General features: G+C 40.5%; 1 protein-coding gene across 1 annotated transcript in view; it reads left to right on the top strand.

Moving 5' to 3' along the window:
* Window positions 1–13,179, top strand: part of SDHAF4 (succinate dehydrogenase complex assembly factor 4) — a 37,887-nt gene that overhangs the window by 3,713 nt on the left and 20,995 nt on the right. Inside the window, exon 2 of the mRNA XM_003926337.3 lies at window positions 8,536–8,688. Within this exon, the coding sequence (XP_003926386.1) occupies window positions 8,536–8,688 (153 nt within the window). The remainder of the gene's footprint in view (window positions 1–8,535; window positions 8,689–13,179) is intronic.

The following is a 13,179-nucleotide window of genomic DNA, read 5'->3' as shown; positions in this document are numbered from 1 at the left end:
TCTCAGCTCACTGCAACTTCAACCTCCTGGGTTCAAGCGATTCTTCTGCCTCAGCCTCCCGAGTAGCTAGGACTATAGGTGCATACCACCACATCCAGATAATTTTTGTATTTTTAGTAGAGACAGGGTTTCACCATATTGGCCAGCCTGGTCTCAAACTCCTGACCACATAATCCGCCCACCTCGGTCTCCCAAAGTCTGGGATTACAGGTGTGAGCGACCGCGCCCGGCCTTTCCTGGTTTTAAAATTAAGGTTATTCTGGCCTCATAAAATACATTGGGGATTTTACTCACCCTTTTCCCTTCTTTGTTAAATTTTTTTTTAAGATTGTAATTATCTATTCCTTGAGGGTTTGTTACAACTCCCCTGCAAAACTATTTAGACCTGTAGACCTGCCCTTCTCTTTGAGGGAAGACTTTAAATTACTTGTTTAATTTCTATATAATTATTATACGTATCAGGTTTCCTCTTCTTAAGTCAGTTTTGGTAAGTTAACTTTTTCTGGGAACGTTTCGTTTTGTATTGTTTCAATATGTAGGCATAAAGTTTGTGGTTTTTTTTTTAATTTCCTGCTCTCCATGTAATTATGTACTCTCTTTTTCTCACATTATTTATTTTGCCTTCTCTCATTTTTTCATGGTAGCCTTACCAAAGGCTTTACAACACTTCCATCCTTTTTTTTTTTTTTTTTTTTTTTTTTTTTCCAGACAGAATCTCACTCTGTCGGCAGGCGCTATGCTGGAGTGCAGTGGCACAATCTCGGCTCAATGCAAACTCCGCCTCCCGGGTTCAATCACTTCTCCTGCCTCAGTCTCCCAAGTAGCTGGGACTACAGGCGTACACCACCACACCCAGCTAATTTTTGTATTTTTAGTAGAGATGGGATTTCACCATGTTGGCCAGGGTGGTCTCATCTCTTCACCTTGTGATCTGCCTGCCTCAGCCTCCCAAAGTGCTGGGATTACAGGCGTGAGCCACCACACCTGACCACGCTTTAAGTCTTTTTTTTTTTTTTTTTTTCTAAGACAGAGTCTTGCTTTGTCACCCAGGCTGGAGGGCAGTGGCATACTGCAACCTTCACCTCCCGGGTTCAAGTGATTCTCCTGCCCCAGCCTCTCGAGTAGCTGGGATTATAGGCACACGCCACCACACCTGACTGATTTTTGTGTTTTTAGTAGAGATGAGGTCTCCCCATGTTGGCCAGGCTGGTCTTGAACCCCTGACCTCAGGTGATCCACCCACCTCAGCCTCCCAAAGTGCTGGGATTATAGGTATGAGCCACTATGCCCAACCAGCTATTTGGCCTTTTTATTGAGTTTTAGATTTGTTATTTCTGAATTTCCATGTTTTTCTTTTCTTTTCTTTTTTTTTTAATTTGGCCTAATCATTTTTCTTTTCTTTGAGATGGAGACTTGCTCTCGTCACCCAGGCTGGAGTGCAATGGCACCATCTCAGCCCGCTGCAACCTCTGCCTCTCAGGTTCAAGCGATTTTCATGCCTCAGCCTTCCAAGTAGATGAAATTACAGGCGCCCACAACCTCACCTGGCTAATTTTTGTATTTTTGGTAGAGACTGGGATTCACCATGTTGGCCAGGCTGGTCTCCAATGCCTGACCTCATGATCTGCCCACCTCAGCCTCCCAAAGTGCTGGGATTACAGGGGTCAGGCACCCTGCCCAGTGGCCTAATCATTTTTGTTTTTCTTTTTTGCTTTCTTTTTTTTTTTCTTTCTTTCTTTCTTTCTTTCTTTCTTTCTTTCTTTCTTTTTCTTTCTTTCTTTCTCTTTCTTTCTTTCTTTCTTTCTTTCTTTCTTTCTTTCTTTCTTTCTTTCTTTCTTTCTTTCTTTCCTTTCTTTCTTTCTTTTTTTTTGAGGCAGAGCCTTGCTCTGTCACCCAGGCTGGAGTGCAGTGGCATGATCTCAGCTCACTGCAACCTCTGCCTCCAGGGTTCAAGTGATTCTCCTGCCTCAGCCTCCCAAGTAGCTAGAATTACAGGCACCTGCCACCATGCCCAACTAATTATTTCTATTTTTAGTAGAGACAGGGCTTCACCTTGTTGGCTAGGCTGATCTGGAACTCCTGACCTCAAGTGATCTGCCTGCCTCGGCCTCCCAAAGTACTGGTATTACAGGCACGAGTCACCACGCCCAGCCTAAAAAAAACTTTCACAAAACCAAAAATATGTAAGCTATAAGAGAACGATGAAAAATGATTAGTCTAGAAGGGCACAGTGGCTCACACCTGTAATCCCAGCACTGGGAGGCCGAGGCAGGTGGATCACCTGAAGTCAGGAGTTTGAGACCAGCCTGGCCTGCATGGCAAAACCCCATCTCTATTAAAAGTACAAAAATTAGCCAAGCATGGTGGCACATGCCTGAAATCCCAGCTACTCAGGAGGCTAAGGCAGAAAATCGCTTAAACTCAGCGGGCAGAGGTTGCAATGAGCCGAGATCATGCCACTCACTACACTCCAGCCCGGTCAGCAGAGTGCAACTCTGTCTAGGGAAGAAAAACAAAAAAAGAATTTAAAAAAATTTACCAGTGATTTTGTATTCTGAATTCTGTATACAAAATCTTTGGTGTCCCACTGTTACTTTGTGCATTGATTCTACTGACTTGTTTGTGGTGGCTTTGTTTCCTTGAATGTTTTTCTGGGATTCTCTCTGTGAGACCGCCATGAGACATGAGTGGAGAATTATATCTCTTGAGAGGATTTGCATCTACCTCTGCCATGTGTCTGGGAACACTTCAGCTTTAGGCTTGGGTCCACTTTATAATAAGATGTGTGTGGGGTGGCCAGGTGCAGTGGCTCACAGCTATAATCCCAACACTTTGTGAGGCCAAGGCAGATCAATCACCTGAGGTCAGGAGTTCAAGACCAGCCTGGCCTACATGGTGAAACCCTATCTCTACTAAAAACACAAAAATTAGTTAGGCATGGTGGTAGACACGTGTAATCCCAGCTACTCTACTCTAGAGGTTGAGGCAGGAGAATCACTGGAACGTGGGAGGTGGAGGTTGCAGTAAGCTGAGATCGCATCACTGCCCTCCAGCCTGGGCGACAGAGCAAGACTCCATCTCAAAAAAAAAAAAAAAAAAAAAAAAAAGATGATTAGGGATTTCTGGGAGATGCTGAAGAAGATACAGATAGTGTGTAGTTAGGCCTAAACACAGATGTGGGGCAGCCAGTGGCTTCAGAATCTCAGAGGGGCTGCTTTTTTTCACATCTTCACTCAGAACCAAGGTTAACATGGATGCTTTTACTTCTTTAACTGTCTTCTAGTTCCATGGTATTTGGAAAAGCATCATAAGCATCACGTGGGAGCTTGTTAAAAGTGCAAGAATCACAAGTCCCACCTAAAAGTACTCAGAATGTACTTTTTAACAAAATCCCCCAGGTGGTTTTTATCTATGTTTTAAATCTTTCAGCTGGGTGTGGTGGCTCACACCTGTAATCCCAGCACTTTGGGAGGCTGAGGCAAGAGGATTGCTTGAGCTCAGTAGTTCAAGACCAGTCTGGGCAACATAGTGAGACTCCCCCCACACCCCCATCTCTACAAAAAATTAAAAAATTAGCTGGGCATGGTGGATCATAGCTATAATCCCAGCTCATGAGGATGCTGAGGCAGGAAGATGTCTTAGCCCAGAAGATCAAGGCTACTGTGAGCCATGCTTATGCCACTATACTCAATCAAGCCTGGGCAACAGAGCAAGACCCTGTCTCAAAAAATAACAAACATCTTCCAGTTTACTTTCTTTTCTCAGTATGTGAGCCTTCCTGAGTCCTGGCCTCTAATATGCTTTCTGTTTTGCTTGGGCTTAAGAGACTGTCATCTCCCTGCTGTCCCAAAAGCTCTATATCCCAAACTATAGGCAGGAAAGACACAAGAAGGCTGGGCGCCATGGCTCACACCAGTACCTTGGGAGGCCAAAGCAAGTGGATCACTTGAGGTCAGGAGTTTGATACCAGCCTGGCCAACATTGCAAAACCCTATCTACTAAAAATACAAAAATTAGCCCAGCGCTTTGGTGGGTGCCTGTAATCCCATCTACTCAAGAGGTGAGGCACAAGAATCACTTGAATCTGGGAAGTGAAGGTTGCAATGAGCTGAAATTGTGCCACTGCCCTCCAGCCTGGGGGACAGAGCGAGACTCTGGAAAAAAAAAAAAAAAAAAAAAAGACTAGCCTGGTCAACATGATGGAACCTCATCTCTACTAAAAATATAAAAAATTAACTAGGTGTGGTGGCTAATATTTACTCTGTCTCAAAAAAAAAAAAAAAGACAGGAAATGTAGCTTTTCACTTTGTTTACCTCACTGGACTGTTTTTTCAGTTTATCATTATTTACTTTTGTAAAGGTTCTATCTTTGATTTAGAAGGGATTTTTTTTTTTTTTAACCTTTTTAGGTATTTTATGTCTGTAGGGTTTTGGCATTTCTCATTTCTCAAATTGCCAGAGACAAAAGCTTTGAGTTGTGTGTTGTTTTTGTATATGTGTATGTATGTGTGAGAGAGTCATTCTTTTGCTTTTATTATTTCTTCTTTTAGAAGGTTTTCTTGTCTATTTTGTCCATGTAAACACAATTCTAAATAGGTTTGGATAAAGTCAAACCACCCCTTGAAGTAGAAGACCTGGGCTTCATGGTTATTTCCTTACACTGTTAAAAGATGGCTTTTACTTTAAGTTTGTCAGCTGTTTCCTGTGTGGTCAAGGTAGTCAGAAGTCTGCTGATAGCCAAAATGAAATACAAACGTTAATACAGTTACTATTGCTGAACACATACTATTTAATAGGCAGAATTAATAGGAGTGGTCCTTGGGCTTAGCTCCTCATCTGGCACGCCCTTTGTTTCTTATGATCTGCCTTTGAAGCTACTTGTATGTGCTTCACTACCAGCACCCCTGGCAGGCTGATGTGCACACACTTGTGTCCAAAGCTGTAAAGCCTGCAGGTACCGAGGAGCACAGTGTCCCTTCTTACCTTGTACTATAGAGGAATGCAGGGCATTATCTTCCCCCGTATTCTGTCACAGTTACCTGACTACAAAAATAGTTCTGTTTATGTTTCCAATGGCCTCAGAGTCCCTTGAGAAAACTGGTCTTTCAACTTTTCCTTGTAAACCCTCTTTCTACAGATAAAGTCTTTAAGAAGTCTGCAACATCATATTAGGGACTAGTTTCTCAAACTTAGACTTTGCTATTCTTCCCTTTTCCCAAGATACAGTTTTCTGTTCTTCACCAGAAACCCTTATGCAAATTAACTTATGCATCTTAGAGTTAGGCTCAAGTTATTGATGCCCTTACTCACTGTGTACACATAAACAGACATACACATATTCATTTATCTTAACTGTATGCATATATATTTGTGTCTATTTCTTTAAACAAGGTAGGATTATGTAGTGATGGCTAGAATATGAGAAAGGTATGTGTAATGAAAAAACATTCTAATTATGTATAGTGCTGTTAAGAGCTTACAAATAATTCCATCAAAATAACAATAGATACTGTTTGTCACTACACTAAATGCATAATTGTCCCATTTATTCAGCAATCTCATGTGATAGGTATTACGATTTTCTATTTAGAGGGAAGGAAACAGGGAAACTTGACCAACGTCAAACCCCTAGTAAGTGGTTGCATTTGTTTCCTATTGCTGCTATAACATATTATCACAAATTTAGTGGCTTAACACATTTTCCAGTTTTGGAGATCAGGAGTCTGAAAGGGGTCTCACTGAGCCAAAACCAGGGAGTTAGTAGGGCTGTGTTCCTTCTGGAGGCTGCATCCATTTCTTTCTCTCTTTAAGCTTCTGGAGGCTGCCCACATTCCTTAGCTTGCCCCCTTCCTCCATCTTTAAAGCCAGCAACATTGGGTCAGGTCTGTCTTCCAACTCCCTCTTCCATTTTAAAGGACCCTTGTGGTTACATTGACCCACCCCGTAATCCTGGATTATCTCCCTATTTTAAGGTCATTTGATTAGCAACCTTAATTCTGTCTGCTACCAAAATTCTTCACGATGTAACCAAACTTATTCACAGATTCTGGGTATTGGATTCTGATTATCTTTGAGGCCACTATTCTGCTTGCCACAGTGTTGTAGCTGGAACTTGTACCCAAATTTTTCTGCTTCTGAAGCAATTTCTTTAGTAGGCCGAAAACCCTTAACGCTGAGATCACTTTTTTCCCTGTGGTTTTGCCCTTATTGAACATTATCTCAAGAAGGGTTTGGATAACTTTCATAGCACTGAAAGTTTAACTCTCTTTACAAACTAGGGAGAAAATGATCTCATTTACACATTGCAGACATCCAGTGTATTTTAAAATTCCAAGTTTTATTTTAGATTCAGAGGTACATATGTAGGTTTGTTAACCTAGGTATACGTGTGATGCTGAGATTTGGGGTACAAGTAATCCCACCACCAAGGTAATGACCCAAAAGTTAGTTTTTCAACCTTTGTACTCCCTCCTTCCCTCCCCCATAGTAGTACCCAGTTTCTAATATTGCCTTCTTGATGTTCCTGAGTATCCAGTGTTCCACTCTATAGAACTATACAAGAGAATATATGATATTCTCATGCAGGTTTTCTGTTCCTGCATTAGTTCCCTTAGGATAATGGCCTCCAGCTGCATGCATGTTGCCACAAAGGACATTATTTCATTATTTTTATGGTTGCATCGTATTCTATGGTATATATATACCATGTTTTTTTTTTATCCAGTCCACCATTGATGGGCACCTAGGCTGATTCTGTGTCTTTGCTGCAGTGAACATACAAGTGCATGTGTCTTTTTGGTATGAAAAATTTGCATTCATTTGGGTATATACCCAGCAACAGGACTGCTGGGTGAAATGATAGTTCTATTTTAATTACTTTGAGAACTCTCCAAACTGCTTTCCACAATGGCTGAACTAGCAGTATGTAAGCATTCCCTCTTCTCACAGCCTCACCAGCATCTGTTGTTTTTTTAACTTTTTAATAATAGACATTCTGACTGATGTGACATGGTCTCTCATTGTGGTTTTAATTTGCATTCATCTAATAATTGTGATGTGGAGCATTTTTTAATATGTTTGTTGGCCGCTTGTATGTTTTCTTTTGAGAAGTGTCTCTCTCATGTCTTTTGTCTATGTTTTAGTGATGTGGTTGTTTGCTTGTTGAGTTAAGTTCCTTATGGATTCTGGATATGAGACTTTTCTCAGATATGTAGTTTGCAAATATTTTCTCCCGTTCTGTAAGTCGTATGTTTACTTCATTCTTTTGGTAGTTTCTTTCTTTCTTTCTTTCTTTCTTTTTTTTTTTAACTGTACAGAAGCTTTTAGTTTAATTAGGTCCCATTTGGCAATTTTTGTTTTTGTTCCAATTGCTTTTGAGGACTTAGGTATAAATTCTTTACCAAGGTCAATGTTCAGAATAGTGTTTCCTAGGTTTTCTTGTAGGATTCTAGCAGTTTGAGGTCTTACATTTAAATCTTTAATCCATCTCAAGTTAATTTTTGTATGTGATGACAGATAGGGGTTTAGTTTCATTGTTCTGCATATAGCTGCCAACTATCCCAGCACCATTTATCAAATAGGGAGTTCTTTCCCCATAAAACGATGTTTTTTTAGAGACATGGTCTCACTATGTTACCCAGACTAGAGTCGAACTCCTGGACTCAAGCAATCCTCCCTCTTCAACCTCCTGCATAGCTAAGACTACAGGTGCATGCCACTGTGCCCAACTTGATGTATTCTTAAAGTTTTGGTTGACAGAAAAAAGGACCATAATTAGGATTTAAATATAGCCACTTGTGACTTTTAGAGTTGAATCCTAGTGCTCGCTTCAGCAGCATATATAATAAAATTGGAACAATACAGAGATTTGAATCCTAAATATTGTTCTTGAAAAGTTTGTACCACTAAGTTACTCTTTTTTTTTTTTTTTTTTTTTTTTTTTTTTTTTTTTTGAGACGGAGTTCCGCTCTTGTTACCCAGGCTGGAGTGCAATGGCGCGATCTCGGCTCACCGCAACCTCCGCCTCCTGGGTTCAGGCAATTCTCCTGCCTCAGCCTCCTAAGTAGCTGGGATTACAGGCACGCGCCACCACGCCCAGCTAGTTTTTTTGTATTTTTAGTAGAGACGGGGTTTCACATGTTGACCAGGATGGTCTCGATCTCTCGACCTCGTGATCCACCCGCCTCGGCCTCCCAAAGTGCTGGGATTACAGGCTTGAGCCACCGCGCCCGGCCACTAAGTTACTCTTAATATTCAAACTCCTTTTTTTTTTTTTTTTTTGGCATTGCTTCAGATAGGTATTAATGTTTTAATACAAGTTTCTGCAATGTTGATAATGGTTAACTAATTTATTTCATAGCCCTTCTTTTCAGACTGGTAGTCATCCAGGAAGGGAAATGGCTGCCTAAGGAAGAATTTCCACTCTGTATCTTTTTGTACTTTGAGAAATGTGAATGTATAAACTAAAAACAAATAAATAAAATTTATAAATGTTTGAAGTGGAATAATATTTTTCTGTTATCCCTACTTTTCTAGGATCACCGCTTTTGCGTCATTCTCTGAGGAAAACAAGTTCTTCTCAAGGAGGAAAGTCTGAACTTGTCAAACAGTCCCTTAAGAAGCCAAAGTTACCAGAAGGTCGTTTTGATGCACCAGAGGGTACCCACTTAGAGAAAGAACCACTGGAAAGTAAGTATAGTTAAGCACCTCTCAATTTTTAAAGTATCAAGGAAAATGTTTTAGTTATTGAGAAAATGAATGAAAGAAAAGAAATATGTTATTGCTTAAATTCTTTAGTAATAAAGCATATTTCAACAATGAGTAAAATCACTATATTGACCAACAATACATGTGGGTTTCTTAATAAGAAAAATTTTCAAGACTCTAACAGGTATTTGATTATGTTTGTTTTATTTATTTTACTTCATTATTCCATAAAATATACAAGTTCACATAACAAAATATATAAAAATATATTTGTTGATACAATGACATCATGTTATTTGTATAATATACACATTATATATATAAAGTGGCTGTATTTTTTTTTTTTTTTTTTTTTTGAGACGGAGTTTCGCTCTTGTTACCCAGGCTGGAGTGCAATGGCATGATCTCGGCTCACCGCAACCTCCGCCTCCTGGGTTCAGGCAATTCTCCTGCCTCAGCCTCCTCAGTAGCTGGGATTACAGGCACGTGCCACCATGCCCAGCTAATGTTTTCTATTTTTAGTAGAGACAGGGTTTCACCATGTTGACCAGGATGGTCTTGTTCTCTTGACCTCGTGATCCAACCGCCTCGGCCTCCCAAAGTGCTGGGATTACAGGCTTGAGCCACAAGTGGCTTTATTATACCTTATTATTCACATAAGTTAAGACCTTTGATACAAATAATATCAACATCATGTTATTTGTGTCAAAGAAGGCCTTAACTTATGTGAATAATGACGTATAACAAATATAGCCACTTTATATATCTATAATGTGTATATTATATATATAAAGAACTTTAATAACTCAACAAAAAATCAAAAATAGCAAAGCACTTGAGTCTCAACTTATATATTTTGTTATATGAATAATGAGGTGTGATAAGTAACAAATATATAATGTGTGTATATTATATATATGTGTGTGTGTGAACTCTAATAATTGATTAAAAAAATCAAAAATAGCAAAGTACTTGATTAGACATTTCTCCAAAGAAGGTATACAAATGTACAAGTGGCCAGCAAACACATGGAAAGAAGCTTAGCGTCATTATCATTAGGGAAATGCAAATGAAACTTATGAGATATTACTTCACACCCACTAGGATGGCTATAATAGAAAAAAATGGAAAATAACAGGTGTTGGGAAGGATGTGGGGAAATTGAAACCTTCATGCATTTCTGGTGGGAATATAAAACGTTGTGGCCACTGTGGAAAACAGTATAGCTATTCCTCAAAAAGTCACACATAGAACTACTGTTTGACCCAGCAATTCCACTCTTAGGTGTATATCTAAAGGGATTGAAAGCAGGGACTTGAACAGATATCTCTATACCTATGTTCGTCGTATTATTAACAGTAGCCAAAAGGTGGAAACAACTCAATGTTCATGAACAAATGAAAGCTTAAGCAAAATGTAGCATATATCTGGCCGGGCGCGGTGGCTCAAGCCTGTAATCCCAGCACTTTGGGAGGCCAAGGCGGGTGGATCACGAGGTCAAGAGATCGAGACCATCCTGGTCAACAAGGTGAAACCCCATCTCTACTAAAAAAAATACAAAACATTAGCTGGGCATGGTGGTGCGTGCCTGTGATCCCAGCTACTCAGGAGGCTGAGGCAGGAGAATTGCCTGAACCCGGGAGGCGGAGGTTGCAGTAAGCCACGATCACGCCGTTGCACTCCAGCCTGGGTAACGAGCGAAACTCCGCCTCAAAAAAAAAAATGTAGCATATATGGACAGTAGAAAACCATTCAGTCATAAAAAGCAATTAAATTTTAATGTATGCTACAACATGGATGGACCTTGAAAACATTATGCTTAGTGAAATAAGCTAGACCCAGAAGGGCAAATATTATATGATTCCACTTATATAAAGTACCTAGAATAGATAAATCCATAGAGACAGAAAGTAGAATAGAGGTTATCAGAGCCTCAGGGAACTAAGGGGGAAGTTACTGTTTAGTGGATACAGAGTTCATTGTGGGGATGATGAAAACATTTTAGGTATAGATAGTAGTAATGGTTGTACAATACTGTGAATATATTTTTGTTGTTGCTTTTGTTTTTGAGATAGAGTCTCATTCTTTCACCTAGGCTGGAGTGCAGTGGCATGATTTTGGCTCACTGCAACCTCTGCCTCCTGGGTTCATGCAATTCTCCTGTCTCAGCCTCCTGAGTAGCTGGGATTACAGGTACACCACCACGCTGGCTCATTGTTGTGTTTGTAGTAGAAATGGGGTTTCACCATGTTGGCCAGGCTGATCTTGAACTCCTGACCTCAGGTGATCCACCTGCTTCAGCCTCCCAAAGTGCTGGGATTACAGGCATGAGCCACTGCACCTAGCCGTGAATGTATTTGATACTACCAAATTGTAAGCTTACAAATGGTTAAGTGATAAATACTATGTTGTATGTATTTTACCACAGTGAGAAAAGAAGAAAGCAAAAAGCAGCACATTTTATAAGCTAATCATATATTTGACATAATGGTAGGCAGGCATTCAACGTAAGTTTTGTATCACTCAAGTTAATGTTGAACCTAGCATTGCTTAGAAACTGTACTGATAAATATCACCAAATACAGCAGGTGCTCTTCGATCCTTGTTTTATTTGAACAATCCACAATCTTTGACAGTGTTAACAGTTCCTTTTGGAAATCTCCTGCCATGATTTCCCTTATGCTTTCCTTAGTTTCATTGTGTGTATGTGTGTGTGTGTGTGTGTGTGTGTGTGTGTGTGTGTGTGTGTGTGTGTTTTGTTTCGTTTTGTTTTTTGAGACAAAGTTTTGCTCTGTTGCCCAGGCTAAAGTTCAGTGGCATGAACACACATAGTTCACTGCAGCCTCAACCTTCCTGGCTCAAACTATTCTCCTGCTTTAGTCTCCTGAGTAACTGAGACCACAGGCACATACCACCATGCCTAGCTAATTTTAAAAACTTTTTTGTAGAGATGAGGTCTTGCCATGTTAACCAGGCTGGCCTCAACTCCTGGGCTCAAGCAGCCCTCCTGCCTCGGCCTCCCAAAGTGCTGGAATTACAAATGTGAGCCACTATACCTGGCATGCTTTATTTAGTTTCTCACTCTGTTTCTTCAACCATTTCTTCCTGGGCCCCTTTTAAAGATCCTCTGCTTCTGTCCAACACCTAAATGTGAGTATTTGCTAGGCCTCTGTTGTTAGCCCCCTAAGCATTTCTAGGGAGATATCATATTTCCCTAAAATGATTTGATTGATTGAGGCAGAGTCTTACTCTGTCACCAAGGCTGGAGTGTGATGGTACTGTCACAGCTCACTGAAGCCTCAACTTCTTGGGTTCAAATGATCTTCCCTTGTAACTAGCCTCTCTTGTAACTGGGGTTACAGACACGTACCACCACACGGGGTTAATTTTTCAATTTTTTTAAAGAGACAGAGTCTCACTATGTTGCCCAGGTTGGTCTTGAACTCCTGAGCTCAAACGATGCTCCCACCTCAGCCTCCCAAAGTGCTGAGATTACAGGCAAGAACCACCGCACCCGGCTTAAAGTGATTTTAAATATCAGTTATGTGTTGATGATTCACACGTTCATACTTCTAATCAGACCTCTTTTCTGGGTGTCAGTCTCCTGTCTCCATTTGCCTCCTGAATATCTTTCTTTGCATATTCCAAATGTCTCAAAATTAACATTTCCCAAACTAAAGTCATCCTGTACCCATTGTTCCAACTCACCTTCAGCCTGACCTCATATCCTCTCCTTCCTTCTGGATTTCCAGTCCACCCCATTTACCAGGTTACCCGAGCCCAAAATCTGGGGATAATCCTTCACTCCTGCCTCTTCCTGTCTCCTGTGACAGATCACTAACCAAGTCCTGTTACTTCTACCCTCCTAACATCTCTCAAATGTATTCCCTCTTACTCAGCCTACCAATAAGGCCCAAATTCAAGCTGTCAGTCTCTCACTGGTCTCCTAACAAACCTCTCTCCTTCCTTCTTTCCTTCCTTCTAGTCTTGTCTCCCTGCATCTAGTATCTGTTTATTCTAAGAAAACTGTGTAGATTGTCTCCTTGAAAAGATTAGATTATTAAGATGATAAAAGACAATGTAGCTGGGCACCCTGCTTGATATAAAGATGAATAAGAAGGGAAGATGATGTAAATAACTATGAGCAGGACATCATATGCTGACTAGCGTGAGAGATACACAAAAAGATCAGAGAAAAGTAGACAAAAGAGAGCTGGGGTCTAGGGTCTATATATATATATATATATATATATATATATATATATATATATATATTTTTTTTTTTGAGATGGTGTCTTGCTCTGTCACCAGGCTGGAGTACTATGGCACAATCTCGGCGTACTGTAACCTCTGCCTCCCAGGTTCAAGCGATTCTCCTGCCTCAAACTTCCAAGTAGCTGGGATTACAGGCATCCACCACCATGCGTGGCTTAATTTTTGTACTTTTGGTAGAGACAGGATTTCGCCATGTTG

The sequence above is a fragment of the Saimiri boliviensis genome, chromosome 4 (genome assembly GCF_048565385.1).
Source record: "Saimiri boliviensis isolate mSaiBol1 chromosome 4, mSaiBol1.pri, whole genome shotgun sequence".
NCBI lineage: Eukaryota > Metazoa > Chordata > Mammalia > Primates > Cebidae > Saimiri > Saimiri boliviensis.
Note: the sequence above shows the minus strand (reverse complement) of the source record. Positions and strands in the feature narration are given on the sequence as shown.